The 17975-nt window shown below is 35.0% G+C and overlaps 1 protein-coding gene across 3 annotated transcripts in view; it reads right to left on the bottom strand.

Annotated features, from left to right (window-relative positions):
• FBN2 (fibrillin 2) overlaps positions 1 to 17975 on the bottom strand; it is a 234378-nt gene that overhangs the window by 73370 nt on the left and 143033 nt on the right. For 2 of the 3 annotated variants that reach the window (XM_036410158.1, XM_036410159.2), the window contains exons 17-21: positions 17073 to 17126; positions 15363 to 15488; positions 12436 to 12561; positions 7801 to 7920; positions 303 to 440 (exon numbers count right to left, since the gene is read on the bottom strand). In XM_036410158.1, coding sequence (XP_036266051.1) covers positions 303 to 440; positions 7801 to 7920; positions 12436 to 12561; positions 15363 to 15488; positions 17073 to 17126 — 564 coding nt within the window. The remainder of the gene's footprint in view (positions 1 to 302; positions 441 to 7800; positions 7921 to 12435; positions 12562 to 15362; positions 15489 to 17072; positions 17127 to 17975) is intronic. The other variant, XM_036410160.2, reaches the window with a different exon arrangement.

Here is a 17975-nt window from a genome sequence, read left to right on the forward strand (position 1 = left end):
GTTGCTCATATCAATGCCTCTCTCACTGACTCTGTCTCTCTGCCTTCCTTGCTCTAAAAAATCTATAAACGTATTTTCAGGTGAGGATAAAAAGAAAATATATTCAAAAGGTTTGATTACATAAAAGGATAAACCAAATACATATTTTAAGAAATGAGTAAGTTCCACCATAAAAGACAACATTTTAGGGAGGGTAATGATGTTATGGCCTTCCTCACTGTGGAAATACATAGTGGAAAGGGTGCCCAGTTGAGGGAGAAGCTTTCCATTGAGAAGCCAAAGCCCGTTGGTCAGGTTCCTACCTAGCTCACAGCGCTCACAGGGGCTCCCCCAGGCGGCGCCAAGGGTGGCACAGCATTCAGATTTCAGAGTGGCTCCATTGATGTTCACCTCACAGCGATTGTCCTGGATGTTGAGCCAACATGTCCCTTTCAGGCTGTCTAAAAATGAACAGGAAAGGATGGGGAGCTTTCATCTCTTGTATACACCAAAAACACTTCTATAGTATTAAAAACACACAAAATGATTATTTTTAATAAATATTAATAGCATATCCTTGGAGCACATTTACATGAATATGCACTTAAATATAGCATATTACATACGTGTAAATCAAATCAAATCATGTACTACGTATATGTATCTCACACAATATGGAAATTAACACAATTATACCTGCTGGTATTCTAAGAGTAGCCACTATTGCCCTAGATTTGTACTTGCATTACCATAATAAGATCACTTCTTTTGTGAAAAATACTCATAAGATTTTTCCTTTATGATAACCGCTTTGATATTTAAGATTTTATCAAGTAATAAAATTCCTCAAATAATCTCTCCTAATTTCCACCCAATACACCAATATTTCTCCAGCTGAAGACATTTATTTGATGCATAATTTGAAAACACAAAAGAAATAAAAATAGTAAAGAAAAAAATAAGCATCTCCTATAAAACCACCAATTAGACATACTACGGCTAATATTTTATGTATTTTCTTGCAGGCATTTATCTATGCATACCTATGTATAGTTTTATTTCCAGTTCAAAAAGCAACACATAAAGAATTTTGAAAAAAACAGGCAGAAAAAAAACACACAAAAAAACCCCAAACAAACAAAAAAACACACACAAAAAACACACACAAAACAAAACAAAAAAACTCATCTGCAATCCAACCAGCTAGCAATAACTACTATTGATACTTTTAGAATATTTCTTCACATTGAATTGAAGATCCTCCTTAAATGACTATTAAATAACTGATTTTGAAAAAGGGACAAGGAATCCAGTAAAATATTGACATGGCAAATAGTAAGGGTGTAAAATAAGTAATTGATAAAGTTTTCCTTGTAGAATTGCGCACAACAGTTACCAAAGCTCTATGTAACATGCAGATTCATAAATGTCTGGGTGTGTGGCCCCGGAATCTGAATGTGATGAACTCCTCAGGTGGTTCCAATGCACTTGATGCAAGCAACATAATTTAACATAATCTTAATAGCATACTGAGACACACAGATTTGGAAAACAATAAAGAAAAAGCATATTCCACCATTTATTTGAAACTCAATTATTTTAAAACTCAATTAATAAAGTTTTACTGCTAAAATTCAATAATAAACACAAAATATAACCAGAAACACAGCAAAGGAACTACGATGAAACGGGCAGGTCCGTGAAGGTATAACTGGTAATTTATGATTCCATATGGAACACAGCAGTGGGTAAGCAGCAGCTACCTGAAACCCAAGTCCTCTGGGACATAGGTTAAAGGAAAACAAACAACTCTGTCCTTGACTGGATACAGAGAGTTATGGGGCAAGGATGTGGAGAAGAGAAGGACAGTCACTCTGCTTTTTATTGTTTTGTGATTCAGTTTGAGTAAAAACTGTATACAAATGAAAAAGACTTGCTCATTGGCATTTGTATCAGGCCTCAAATTATAGGCTTTTTATAGGCTTAAACCTGTAAATTCCATAGCATAGAGGAAACAGAAGCTCCTGTAAGGCTACTGTGTATTTAAATAGGCCATATTACTACTGTGTGTTTTAAGGACTAATTACTAATTATCACCTTGGTTGTAGTCATTTTAAATAAAATATACTGTAATAGCACTTGCTAATATTTATTGAGGTAGCAACAAACTGTATTAAAGGCTTTCCATGTATAAGCTTATTTATTTAAACAACCCTATATGTTATGCACAAATTGCAGATAAGAAAACTAAGGCAAACTGAGGTCAACAAATTTACCCAAGGTCACCCAGTTAGTGTCAGCATCAAGTCAAACCTGCATAGTCTGATTTCAGAATCCTCATTCTGTAACATCATGCATGCTCTCTCTCTTTCCGTCTGTCTTACTTGTGTGTACATTTACACACAAAAGATATACATGTATTTATACAGTCAGGAACTAGAGAAGAGAAAATACTGCCATTTGACAACATGGATGGATCTTGAGAGTATCATACAAAGCGAAATAGTCAGATGGAAAAAGTCAAGAACCAGATGCTTCCACTCATATGTGGGACAGAAAACAAGGGAACACACAGGACAAAAAAACAAACAAAAGCTCATAGATACAGACGATAATCTGATGGTCACCAGAGGGAAGGGCAGTAAGGGGAGGTAGAAAGGGATAAAGGGGGTCAAAAATATGGTATTTAAAGGAGACTTGATTTTGGGTGGTGAATACACAATGCAATATATAGATGATGTATTATAAAATTGTACACTTGAAACCTATATGACTTTATTAACCAATGCCACCCCAATAAATTTAATACATTTTTTTAAATCTCTGAAAAAATAAAGCAGGGTAAGGAGATTGGAGGCTACAGTAATAGTTAAGAAGATAAATAATGATTGCTGAGATTGAGGTGGTGGTGGTGAGTAGTTAAAATATGGATACACTTCAAGTACAATCAACAGGTTTTGCTGATGAATTCAATGTGGAGTTTGAAAGAAAGGTATTACAGATGACTGCAAAGTTTTGGGGGCTAGCAACTAAAAGAATGGAGTTATCATTTTCTTGAGACAGAAATGACCTTAGGAGATAGAGCTGAAAGATATGATACATTTGAAATGTCCATTAGCAATGTCTCCAAATGGAGACAATTATGCAGAAAGATGGAAATACAAGTCTGCAATTAGTGGAGAGATTAATTTGAGAGTCTATGTAGAGGCCATCTAAGCATGAGTGTAGACATTGGAGATAAGAAGTTCAAAGATTGACCTGTGGTACACTTCAAGTTAGAAAGTATATAGAAAAATATGAAAGACAACAAAGGAAACTGAGAATCCAGGTCAGAAAAGAGAAAGAAAAATAGATAAAAAATGAAAAACTTCTTGAGAAGAGGTGAATGATGAACTGTGCCAAACATTGCTAATATAGGCCAAAATGAGGAATAAAAATAGGCCACTGGGTTTGACAACAGAAAGCTCACTGTCCTGGTCATATCCACGCAATTTGAGGACAGGATGCAGACCCAAACCGAAGATGAAGGCAATGATTGTGTAGAGTCATCAGATATGAGCAATAAAATGCATTAATCAAATTTACTGTTTTGTTATCTACTAGAGGCCCAGCTCTCAAAATAGCATGAGACCTAGACCTGCCACACTGGCAGGACCCCAGACCTACCCTGCGCGAGCCACGGGCCCAGCCTCCGTCGCATCAGCCTTGCCTCACCACCAGAGTCGAGGGCTGAGGGACCCACCTCTGAGTACATGAATTTCATGCACCAGGCCTCTAGTAGTTAATATAACTTTCCACCAGAAAACAATAATTTTTTTCAAGCAGTTTATAAAATAGTTTAAGATTATATTTAGGAAGTTTGCAGAATAGATTCTTAATTTCTAATTATTCTATGTATCTAATTAATTAATGTGTTCTAGATTAATTTTAAATGTGTAACCACATAGGGAAATTTTTATTTTATTTAAATTTAGAGACCCTTTGAAAGAGTGGTTTGTTTGCAGGCTAAACACAGATTAGAGTCACTTGACAGTCCTATTAAAAAAAACAAAACACAGCCCTAGCTGGTTTGGCCCAGTGGTTGAGTGTTGACCTATGAACCAGGAGGTCACTGATTCCTGGTCAGGGCTCATGCTCAGGTTGCAAGCTCAATCCCTAATGGGGGTTGTATAACAGGCAGCCAATCAATGATTTTCTCACATCTTTGATGTTTCTAACGTTCTCTTCTTCTCTTAAATCAATAAAAATATAATTTTAGAAATCCATAATTTTTATATAAATATATTCTATTATTTATTTCATTTCAAAAATAGAATTGTTTTAAATAAAAAAGCAGATAAAAATCTCTAAATTTTAAAAATATTAAGTAACTATTTTTCTGAGCAGCTTTAGGCTAGCATATTAACGTTTGATCACAATGAATAAAAAATACATAACACATTGGCTAAGAAAAATATGGTGGTACGTAGTTGCCCAATATAATAATTTGGGAATAAAAAGCCTTTGTTCTATTTTTCATCAATAATATAAGAGTAAAGGCCAAAATAATAGAAGTGTTTATGGTGAAGCAAAGCTAAGATTATCTTTGATTGTCCAAGTGGCACACAGATTTAGTATTCAGCGACATTAATTAACTAATGCTGAGTTCATTTCCTTTGCATGATAAAATAACTCTATCTCAGTTGGAAATTGTGGCTTAGCAAAAATACTTCTGCCTCACCAGATCCAACCCACATGCCTCCTTCCCCCACTCCTAATCTGGAATTCTATAAGAAGAAAAGAAATGCCCCAGGCTGTCTATTTCCTAATATGGAGAACTGAGCAAGCCTCACATTCCACCAGCTGAGCTGGCATTTCCAAAGGGAAGGTTTTCATTGGTAACCTTGGTCTTGGTCATTTCTCTTCATGTTACAAACAGGTATTCTAGCTAAATGTTGTTAACATCAGATAGAATACTGAAAATACTATTGTCTTTGGCAAATATTAAGTTAAAAATTTGCACTGGCTAGATCACAAAAACTTCCATTATATTTGGCGTTATATAAAACTGAAATATCTTCCCATTGCAAGAATACATTTAGTTCACTTTTAAGGTTGATACTAGCTAATATCTCTACAAACTATAATAAAGAGCCAGGGTGTAATGACTGATCACAACCAAAGGCTGACCATCCGGAAGTCAGCACTGGGTTGCATGGCGATCCAAAGCTGACTAATAAGACCCAGCAGTGACTGCTGAGGGGGCTTTGAATGAGGCTTAGAAAGAGACCTGAAGAGAGAAGCAGGGGCTAATCTGTAGCATCTTGAGGCAGCTTTTCACCAGCACTTGTCTGTCTTTTCCTCTGAGGCTAGCAGCACTGTGGCCATTTCTCTCCAGGCCTCCACTGGAGCTGCTGATCAGTCCCACCTTTCTGATCAGGCCCCATTGATAGGCCCAGAGACACTGAATGACATAGAAATCAGCCAACCAGAACACCAATCTGGAAGTCAGTCCTGAAGTCAGCACTGGGTACTGAGGCTTCAGGCCTAGTGACCAAGCAGTTGACTGCTGAGGGGGCTTTTAATCAGGCCTGGAAAAAGACCTGAAGAGAAGCAGGGGCTGATCTGTAGCATCTGAGGCAGCTTTTCACCAGCACTTGCCTCTCTCTTTCCCTCAGAGCCTAGGTAGCAGCACTGTGGCCACTTCTCTCCAGGCCTCCACCAGTGCTGCTGATCAGCCCCACCTTTCTGACCAGGCCCTGTTGATAGGCCCAGAGACACTGACAGGCATAGAAACTGGCCAATCAGAACCAAATCTGGGTCAACTGTGAGGAGCCAATGGCTGTCTAGGAGGTGGAGCTTTTGACACTGACTGGCATAGAAACTCACCAATCAGAACCAAATCTGGGTCATCTGTGAGGAGCCAATAGCTTCCCAGGAAGTAGAGCTTTTGACACTGATGGGCGTAGAAACTGACCAATTAGAACCAAATTGGCCAGCAGAGGAGGGCAGTTGGGGGCGAGATCAGGCCTGTAGGCGAGAGCAGTTGGGGGCAACCAGGCTGGCAGGAGAGGGCAGTGAGGGTAAGATTAGGTCAGCAGGAGAGGGCAGTTGGGAGCGAGATCAGGCCAGCAAGGGAGGGCAGTTAGGGGTAATCAGGCAGGCAGGCAGGTGAGTGGTTAGGAGCCAATGGTCCCAAATTGAGAAAGGGATGTCTGACTGCTGGTTTCGGTCAGATCCCGATCGGATATCCCCCAAGGGGTCCCCGTTTGGAAAGGATGCAGGCTGGGCTGAGGGAACCGCCCCCTCTGTGCACGAATTTCATGCACCAGGCCACTATTATAAGTATAAAAGCTTAAGTGACATTTCAACCAGTAGCTATGATGTGCACTGACCACCAAGGGGCTGATGCTCAAGGCACAGGCATGAAAACATGAAACAGACTGATGAATCTTAAATGAAAAGGGGGAGGAGGGAGAAATTAACCAAAGATCTTATATGCCTGCACCCTCTCACAATCTAGGACTCCTCAAAGGTTTTGGACTGCCAATTTCTGCAGGCCAGGTAAAGGGACCCCACCATGCATGGGTCTCTAGTGATATATAAACTATGATATGCCTATCTATTGAAGCCACAGACACTAAAAGCAGGGGGGGGAAAAATCACAGGGATAGTTTTATTTTACTCTTTCATGTGCTGAATTGCTCTTTATGGTAATTGATCAGATCTGTGGTTGGCAAACTGCGGCTTGAGAAACACATGCAGCTCTTTGGCCCCTTGAGTGTGGCTCTTCCACAAAATACCATGGCCTGGGTGAGTCTATTTTGAAGAAGTAGTGTTAGAAGAAGTTTAAGTTAAAAAAATTTGGCTCTCAAAAGAAATTTCAATCATACTGTTGATATTTGGCTCTGTTGAATAATGAGTTTGCTGATCAATGGATCAGATAATCCCTTTTATACACTGAGTGGCCAGATTATTATGATCTCTGAACAAATAATAATCTGAAAAAATATATATATTAGAGGCCCGGTGTATGAATTTGTGTATGGGTGGGGTCTGGCCAAGCTGGCCAGAGGGAGGTGACATGGTCAGCTGGCTGGCCTGCCTGCTGGTCAAACTCCTGTTTGAGGGGACAATTTGCATATTAGCCTTTTATTATATAGGATATGCACTGAGTTGCCAGATTATTATTCGTTCAGAGATCATATTAATTTGACCACTCAGTGTATTTTTGTGCTACTGTCATTATCAAGAACTAACCTTAAATGTTTTCAAATATATTAAAAGATGATAGCTTGGAAGTTTTGGAATCTTTCTCCCTTAGAGATTGCCCAAAACAGAAAAATGATTGTCTTCTCTTCCTTAAAGCCCATAAATTTATGATTGATGGGAGAAATGAGAAAGCAACAAATTCTATTTGTTTGAAGCTAAAAAATCTTCAAATTCTTGTCCTGTTAACTGAGTCCAAATGCTATCATATTTTGTTTACCATAGAATGCTGTTTATTAAAAGTATGCAACAGGAATTTGATTGTATTGATGCCTAAGGCATTCTTAGAATAACCAATATAATTATGTGTGTGGTATGGAAACACTTATAACTTACAGAATAATATAATATTTATATGAAAGGAACACTTCCTATAATCTAATAAAATTTAAGAGTCTGTCCAGTTTATGTTATCCTGTTTTACTCCTATGTTGATGACAAGAGAAAACAACTAGAGTAACTCCTAATTCTTAGCTTCCTGTAATCATGTTCTGTTTTATCCAAAGTAAAGCCTGAGGTCTCTGCTTATGTCTGTAGAGAAACTGAAACATCAGCAGCATGCATGCATCTTACCAATACAGATCAATCCTGTTGAGCTGAGTTTGCTGCCAGGAGAACATTCACAATTGAAAGAACCAAGGTTGTTCCTGCAGGCCCCATTGACACATGGGTTGCTTTCACATTCATTTATATCTACAATCCAGAAGGAAAAGATTCTGTTAGAACTGCCATGTGTTTCTGGAAAATATTATTCCAACAAGCCATGCTATGCCAGAATGTCTGGTAAAGTTGGCTCTTGTAATTTTAATATGGATCTATGAGGCATAAAGTGAATGGGGGGATGAAGACATGCATTTTACAGCATGGATACACACATACAGGCCGGAGGACCCAGTAGGACTGCAGAAAGCAGCCTATTTTAAAAGGGTTTAGTACATGATCTTCACTACTTTACTACAACTTTACATAAACTGGGTCAATTTTCCTCCATAATAAGATGTAACTGTCTTGTGGGAAATTTGAAATTTGGTTCCATGGAAAGCAACACAGAGTTAGGTGCCACGCGCTGTGTACAAACAAAGGCTGACTGTCATTTATGGTTCCATGAGCTTTGGGAAGAATGTAAAGAGCCTGTATTAGAAAGAAAACATCACCATGCTGGCTTTAATTCCAAACTCCTGAAAATAAGGGATAAGAAAATAAGGGATAAAACTTCAATGCCAGGTAATGCTTTCTCCTCCAGTCCTTGCCCACATTTGTACATGTTTGATGTGGTAAGATTTTTAAAGCACATATAAGTTTGGTAAAATAAAAAAAGAGAATAAACTTTTAATTGCTTCATATAGACCTTACTATTATCAATTTCATTTGAGTCCTAAGTCAAATTATATACCATAATCTAAATAATTCTTACTGACAGTCAGAAGTAAACAGAATCAGAGTATGCCTATGTTCTCAGGTGGTGAATAATGAAAATGTCAAACCGATAAAGTTAAATATTTTAACACGAGTTAATTAAAAATATATACCAGTTTCAGCTAAAGTACTAGCAACAATATCAAAGACTCACTTTCAGTATAAATTCAACCACTCAATTTAAAGAAATACACAGATTTCTTCTTGTATTTGGTTAATTACCTGAAACAGATCAACATACCTTAAGACATTTTTTTAAATTAAAAATTAACTAGGGTTTCTAAGTTCACCAGAATACTTAGTATTTTTCTAAACACCTCTTTGAATTAAATATAAAATACTATATTGAGGAAAACATCCAGATAAATAACTATAACACTGTAATGCTTACTTTTGACCATCTCAAGTCAAATATAAACTAAACTGGTCATGAAAAGGCACGGCTCACTGTTGATTTTCAAGTCAATGAACTTAAAATGCAAATTTAAAAATTAATGTGGAAAACAGGTGTGTTCCTTCTTTGCTACTTCAAAACTTCTAAAGAAGTATCCAGGTAGTCATTTAATTTTTGAAGTAAAAATTGTTTGAGGAAATATAAATACATCTTTATTTCAGGTTGTCTGTAGCAAAAATACCTCTTAAAAGAAAAAATACAAGAGCAGATTTTGTAAATATAGCACAGATTTGGAATGAAAAAAATCTATTCCAGAGTGCTGAAATTCTTTAGTAAAAACACAGTGTAAAAAAGGAATCAGATGGTCAGGAAGCAAATACCTAACCTGAAGACAGTCTATATAGAGCTCACCTATTCATTTCATTTGTAAGAAGCTTCCCAAATAGAAAAATCAATATCATATATTTTCAAAATCCCTACTTTAAATTAAGCAATTATGAACTCCAAAACTATAAACACATGCAATGACAGCTACAGATATCAACTGTTTAATTTTTCCTTAAATACAATGTTTTAATGTTATAAATGTCATGGAACCAGGAATTGAAACAGTTCACTGTACATTCCTGGAAATAAACTTCAAAGCACATCTGGTTTACATTTAACTAGTTATGTCACTGGAAACACAATCTAAACCACAGTGCTTGCCGTAAAAATTTTAACTTTCACAGGCTCTCAGAGCTCAAACAAAAAAGCAAAATAAATTTTTTGTAACTTCAGTCTGAAATATCAGAGGAACTTTATTATTACTGCTATGATATATTTAAAATAGCCTACTGAAAATGTAAATGACAAGCACAATTAGTGAGTACAGCAAATATACACAGAGAAAGTTAAGAATCTATATTAAATCTGCTAATAATTCCCTGTCTCGTCTTTGGAAATTAGTTTAGGAAGAATAGAATGAAGAGAACTGCTTCAGGCAGACAAATTTACTGTGGGAATTCAATGGTGGAAATAAAAAAGAGACCCAAGGGAAAAAAGATTTGTGGCCTTCAGGTCTACTTTTTTGGCAAAACATTTAATAAAATGCAAATAACAGTGGGAAGGAAATAAAAAGTTATTTGGTTAGGTTTCCCAGAATAAACCATTTATATTTCCACCAATGTCATAGGTTACAGCCAAAGTATTTCTCTATCATTTCTTTTTTATTTACATAACATGAACTTCTGCCTTGTGGATGACAGACATAAAATATATTTCATATTAAAGAAAAGGCTCAGATTTATTAGGAACAATTACCATTTGGACAAAATAAGTGAAGAGAACTGTTCCTAACCCTCAACACTGTCTGATTTTGCATTAATGTGCCGTAAGGTTTATGGAATCATCCAGTGTTATACTATTAAACATCATTTGCTCCTATTCTTCACTTGTTTGTCTAAGTACGTGCCTTTTCCCCAATTTTTTGTATGTTGGCTCTTTGTATCCTTCAACTTCATCTTACTTGGTAAAATGGAGGGAATATGCTATAAATATCATTGACAATTCAGTTTATAAACCAAACTTTGGCCAAACTGAATCAAAGGCACTGTCTATTTGGTTCTCTGTTAAGTGTATCTCTCACAGTAACCCTGAAGGGTACTGCTGCTGCGGTCCCAGTAATCATCGGCTTCCCACTTACATCAAGAAGCTTGCTAACCTAGTCTTGCTTCCAGAGGTTCTTAACATTAAACAGAAGCTTATTCTCCAACAGACACTAGATAAAACGATAAAAGACAGTGGGAAGCAAGTGGGAATAAAGAAAGAAATGATTAATAAACTCTTGAAATCCCTTCTCCCACCCACCAAATTCCTACTCATGGAGGAAATACATTATTTTTTTTTACAAAGTATGTTTCTCAGAGCACTTTTGAAGAATAATAGACTGGAGGTGGGTGGGAGTGGGTGCTAGAAAATAAAGCATCTGGTTGAATATATTTAGAAGCCTGAGGTAGTTTAAAGTGAGATCTTTTATATCTTACAAAAAGATATTCGAAACTCTCAAATGTGCCCCTGGTCATCTATGGAGAAGTTGAACCTTCAGGTATGTTAAGTGGGAATGAGTGCTTTTTTTTTTTAAAAAAGGAGTTTCTGCAAAATGGGGTGGGCAGAGGAGAAAGAGTTATCACAACTAAGATTACAAAAAATGTATTTTACACATTTCTTCAGGCTAATTACTGTTTTTCCATGGTCTCTCCAATTCAACTCAAATTTAGGATTGAACTTGGTAACTGCATTTCATCCATTTCAGCTGAATCATATGTGTTCTGGCATCTTATTCCAGTCCTAACTTGTTTCTGTTCACAAGAATGCTTTGAAGTTAAACAATAAGATGAAGAGAGAATGTTAACATCTTTTTGCATAATATTACCATTGCAGTTTTCTTGGATTTGGAGTCCTAAGAAACCAATACTTTAATAGATAAGGAAAGGGCTACTAAAAATAATTAAAGATGAAATCTCTTTTTAAAAAAATTACTATTCAGAAGTAGCTATTGCATTTGATAGTGTCATGGGACACTTCTATAAGCTCATATAGCGAGACTTAAAAGGAACAATGGTTAGTTGTCATACAACAGATTATTCTGAAATACACAGTACTTTGATCAGGAAACAAAAACATAATTGAACGCACTCATTACTTAGCTGGTATCTCACTAAAAACGAGGCCTTCCCTAAGCATTTAACTCATTCATGTAACTTACACTGCAGAAAAATGTGGTTAAAAGAAAATAAGCTTTTAAACACTGGTTTATGATCTACAAGTCCAAGCAATAACTTTTAAATGATCAAATGAAAAGGACAATTTTTTAAGACTATAAATTTAATTAAGGTGACCATTTTTACTCAGGTCCCATATTTTCTGGGCCAACCGCTGAGATATAGCAATCATTTCATAAGTGAAATGCTTCAGAGCTGAGTATGCCATTACAATTCAGGTTCCCCTAGTCTAATATTATGCAAAAAGATGTTAACATTCTCTCTTTATTTTATTGTTTAACTTCAAAGTAGTTTTTAAAAAGGGAAAACAAAGTAAACAAACAAATATCTGACATTTTATTTCAGCAAATAAAACAAACTGGCTCCTTTCACTTTTTCTTCACTTTTGTTTTTAGACTTCAAAATGTTCCAAATGTTTGTTGTTATTTTATCTGAATGAAACAAAACTGATAGTTTCATAAACTGTGTTAGGTGCACACAATTTCTAAAACTGGAAGATTAGCTGAATGACACTATAAATTCATAAAAAATATTCAAACAATAATTTTTACTATATTACTTTGTCAATATACTTGACAGTTTTGCCTAGCTAGGTGCTTACTTACTCACATCTAAGGCAAGGAAGACAGCTCTTACCTTCACATGTCTCCGTTTCAGTCCTGAACACATACCCAGGTGGGCATGTGCAGCTGTAGCTTCCAGGTGTGTTCCTGCACAGGCCATTGTCACAGAGCAGTCTGTTTACCAAGCACTCGTCAATGTCTGGAAGCAACCATCAGAAGACAGGAGATACACATGTTGAAACATACAGCCCAGTGACCAGCAATGTTTTCTTTTTCTTTTTTCTCACCCCTCTCCTTGACATAGTCTCTTTGTAGTCACAGCACATTCTTTGATCCCAAACAAAATATATTCAGTTTTATTCAAATGGCAAATTCTTATGCTGGTGGCCTCTTTTAAGATGTTTTGAAGTCCCTGGGGGGTATGTTGTAGTTTGGAAAAGATACATTACTGGTTTGTTCTTCATTTGCTTACTGTCCCTATCCCATAGTGGTATTACATTATATATATTTTAAATACTGATGCAATTGATTAAAAGACGGAACTCATTTGCCTATATATGCCTACTTATGTGTAAAAAAAACAATTTAAAAAAATGTTTTGATTAAAATTCTAATAAAAAATGCATTAAGTGGCAGTTAAACAAAAATTATTTACTAATCCTTCCCATTATGTTTTTACCTCAGAAACAATGAACTACTAATGAAAATTAATGATGTATTTATATATTCCTTTACCAGACTAGAATAACCTATAAGATATTCAAAGCTCAAATTTGATATTGAATTCTATTTTTTGCAAGTATAATTAATAACAGAAAAAAATTAAAATTGCAATTTGGGATGAAGAGTTCCTTTCACTGAAAGTTACAATTTTAGCCTTGCAAATAACAATTGTTCCTGATCAAACCATATACTGACATTGTGAAAATTTGGAAACCAGAGATTGAAAAAATGTTTGCCATAATTCTATCACTACTACTAATATTAACTTTTTGTGTTTTATCTGATCTTTTTTTCTTTGGATATTATGTTTTTGTTCCAATTCTGAATCTTTATTTTTTAAAATCAGCATTATATTTTAAGCTTTACTATAATTTCCCCCTATGTTTGTTTTATCAAATGCCTGCATCACAGTTTAGTTACCCATTCCTCCGTGGTATGCGTTGAATTGTGTCCCTCAAAAAGGCGATGTTGAAGTCCTAACCCATAATACCACAGAATGTGACCTTATTTGGAAATAGGACCGTTATAAAGGTGATCCAGTTAAAATGCGGTCATTAGTGTAGGTAATAATCCAACATGACTAAAAGGTGCTTGGATAAAAAGGGGAAAGAGACACACACACACACGTAGAGAGAAGATGATGAGAAGACACACAGGGAAAGGAAGAACATCTGACTAGAGTGACAGACACATCTGTAAGTCAAGAAATGCCAAGGATTTTTTTTAGCAAACACCAGAAACTACAGGAGGAAAGGGCGGATTCTCCCTTGGTGCCATTAGAGGGAGCATGGCTCTGTGGACACCTTGACTTTGGACTTATGGCTTCCAAAATTAAAAGACAAATTATAAACTATAAATTAGTTATTTAAGCAATCCAGATTTTGGTATTTTGTTACAGCAGCCCTAACAAATGAAAGCTGGAATTTGGCTTCATTTATATTAATCTAGTTATAATTTTAATCAAAATTATGCATACACCTAATTTAAAAAGTTAAGCAATGCCATGAATAGTGTTCAGTGTGGAATGCTCACTGATCTGTTATCAGTAGATGCCTATGTGCCCACTGTACTTGGAAGTTATGCTGGAAGCGACTTGGCTTTTGGTGATCAAAAAAAGCTAGCTGGTTTGCATATTTTGGAGATGTTCAACAATCTTTGGCTAGTGCCTTTCTTTGTAGGTGTCAAAATCTATTATAAGTACATGATATTTAATATAGTTTTATATAGCCATCTGTATGTATTTCTTCAACCTAAGACCAATTGGACATTTTCAATAATAAGAGCCAGTACCATGAATGCAGGAAAATGTATTAAAATTAAAAATATATAGAGAGAGGAAAAGGGGGAGAGAGAAAGAGAGAGAGAGAGAAGAACATCGATTGGTTGCCTCCCAATTGTATGCCATCTGAGGATCAAACCTATATCCTGGGTATGTGCCCTAAATGGGAATTGAACCCACCACCTTTCAGTGCATGGGATGATGCTCCAACCAACTGCACCACACCGGCCAGGGTGAAAAATATTTTCCTTTCTAATCATAATAATCAAGATTTGAATGAAAGATTCATCAGTAAATAGATAAAAAATTATTCTGTATAATGATGGATCAAATAACATTCATTTTAGAAAATGAACTCAAGTTCTCTTTAGAAAAATCTGTATTCTTCACTAATTTTTGAATATATTAGCTACATACCTGAGTGTTTTCAAACATCTATAATAATAAAAGCATAATACCTATGCTAAGTAGACTGGACATCCTTCCAGACGTTCTTCTGGATGAAGTGGGGTCTTAAGGGAAGCCCGGGTCCCGGGTGCCTGCCGGTGGCCAGAGAAAAGCCAGTGCTGGCAACCAGGGGAAGGCCTACTCTTGAATGAATTTTGTGCATTGGGCCTCTAGTTCTCTTATAAATTACAAAAAGAAACACCATCTCATTGAGCATATTTAGATATGTTGTAGCATATAAATTAAAGTCTGCCAACCTGTAAGACTTTATTTTCTTATAATTATCCATACTGCCCTATTCATTTAGCATGTACCCATTCATTTGAGAAAAGACAAATTTAAATACTAAGCTGTGCCACTAAGAAGTTTGATAGTGTGTAACAGAATTTGTCTGATTCCAAAATCTTTATATGTTTGTGTACTAAGAAGGAAACAAGGTGGAAACTGTAAGATTTATAGTTTTAGAAATTTATTTGTATTTCGATTTCTCCTACAATCCTTGGGATTAAACTATGTGAAAGGCTCCTATATAAATACAACAAATAACTTACCAATACAGTTTCTCCCAGACGCATCTGGTTCATAGCCACTGTTGCAATTACAACGGTAACTACCACGTAAGTTTTCACAAATTCCATTGGCACATATATCGGGATCCAAAGCACACTCATTGATATCTGCATCAAATGTTGAAAGTTTAATGCTCATAGTCATTTTATCATTTGTTGATACATTCAGGTCTAATAAAGATCACTCAACATATGAAGTGTTAATTCGGCAAACCCACAATTTGCCTACCTTTCAGGAAGGGAAAGGAAATGAAAATAAGGAGTAAGAATAAAACTGAGAGATACAGGACACTTTCCTGGTAAGTCATAAGGAAAATGAAGGGGACTGGCAGAAATTCAAAGAATTAAACTATGTGATGTGCCTGTATTTATGATAAAATTAATGAAGTAATGTATAGGCGGTTGGCTCAAAATCCAAAAAGAAACTCATCTTGACAGATATAACCATCTAAGCAAAAGACAAAGATTTACTAGGGCAACCTATGTAATTTCATGGTCCGCAAAGGCATGGAATACTTGTATTTCATTATCATATTTTTATAGTCAACTAAGTAATATGATACTTAATAAATGTTTTTCTGTTGATGTTGAAATTAATGGAGAGAACAGCTATAGCATGGATGCTTGAGAACACAGTGTTTTATAATAAGCCATGAACATGTCTACTTTCTGTCACCCATGTGCACTGGGACTTTGAGGAAGGATGAGCTTGTATTAGCAACCAAGCAGTTTTAACAAGTGGCTGGCTATGTTGGGGAGGCCAAGTTGAGGAGGAATAAAATATAGAATAGGCATAAAATCAATTTTTGGTCACTATGTTCAAATTTTGGTGTTACGTAGCTATTGTTTTCTAGAATTTGGAAGACCATCAACACTCCAGAAATGTCAGCCTTTACATTTTATTTTTGGAAGAAACACGCTGTAAAAGTGTTCTTTACTCTGGTTTATGATATTCATTGCAATATAACAGATTATATTGTCAACTAATATAAATTTGTCTAAAGTCTTCTCAGACATGAAAGTAGAAGAACATATATGAAGAATAAAATGAAGATTAATAGGACCCTACAGTTTTATTTAAAAAACAAATGAAACTATATGTATATTAACATATAAAAGAAACTTAAAATAAATATATATGTATTTAATACTTAAATTTCCATTTTTGAATTCTGTTAAATATATTGCTAAATTTAAAATAAGAAAAGTTTAATAAAATTCACTTCTTTAGTTGTATAAAAACATTTTAGTATTCTTTGGTATAAATAGTACTAACAATTTATTTTTAGGGTAGTATATTGCAAACTTGATCCATACCAAATGTCTTAAACATTTTTTTAAACCATGTCAATACCATTATTTAATTTTTAAATAAAAGTTAACATGCTCTTTATTTTTTAACCTAAAACTAACTGTAGCCTCTTCATAAACAATGGTCTCCATAAAATCATGTGTAGTTGTTCCTGACAGTTTTAACAATGCATATTTAACAAATACGTCCACTATGAAAAAGGTGCATCTGCATGCCACTTCATAATCTAGCTTATAACCATTGTTCTAAGAGATAATGTATCTTATCATTTTACAAGAATACATTTTTGTAATATTAAATAATGTTCATAATGTTACAACAAAATCATAAAGCTATACAATTAAATAATTATTATAACATGGAGAATAGAATAGAGTTACCTCTTCCATCCACTGTGATACCTACTCCACTACTACATAGACCATGGAATTCAGCTATATGATAAAAACAAACAGAGAAGTTAAATACTCTAAACTATATCTGTTTTATACAAATTAGTTACAAAATTCCAAAATATCATTTGAAAGAATTACATGCATTCGTTTTTAAACTGAAAAAAGGACTATTTTTTAGTATATAATTATGACAATAATTCTAATAATAGTCCTTTTTTCCCCTAACTGTGCCAAGTTACCCTTCTATCAGCAGGATAAGAGAATATCCATTTTGTACACCCTCTTGAACACTAGGAAAAATCAATCAATAATCTAATAAACAAAAAGGACACCTTATTTTAATTTTAGAAAGATTGGGCATTTTTTAAATCTGGTAATGTACTGTATGTATTTCTACTCTGTAAAATCTTATTTGTGCACATTGCCACTTCTATGATCATTTCAACTTATTAATGTAAATTTCTTATACATTAAGAAAAATATTTTCCAATTTATGTGTTTTAGTCTTTAAGGTCTTCTTTGAAAATCCTTTATCATTACAAAATAAACAAAAGTTTATATGTTCTATAAGAAAATAAATTTTATAAAGTTTAATGTTGGGAGCTAACTTCATATTTTTGTGTGTGACATTTATCAACAACTAGAGGTCTGGTGCACAAAATTTGTGCACAGGTAGGGTTCTTATTGACATAAATGCTCTGTTTATCATATCTTATATTCCCACTTATTTCTAGATGAACTACCATTGTTTTGCTTAGGTTTGAACAATCTGTTTAGAATTTTTAATGGAATTACAAGCTATTTCCTTTGCTGGAGTGCTTCTTTTCTATCTTCTTCGTGGGAAGTTCTTATTTTTTTTCAAGACTAAACTTCACATTATGCCCCTCT

The sequence above is a fragment of the Pipistrellus kuhlii genome, unplaced genomic scaffold (genome assembly GCF_014108245.1).
Source record: "Pipistrellus kuhlii isolate mPipKuh1 unplaced genomic scaffold, mPipKuh1.p scaffold_m20_p_4, whole genome shotgun sequence".
Classification (NCBI taxonomy): Eukaryota; Metazoa; Chordata; class Mammalia; order Chiroptera; family Vespertilionidae; genus Pipistrellus; species Pipistrellus kuhlii.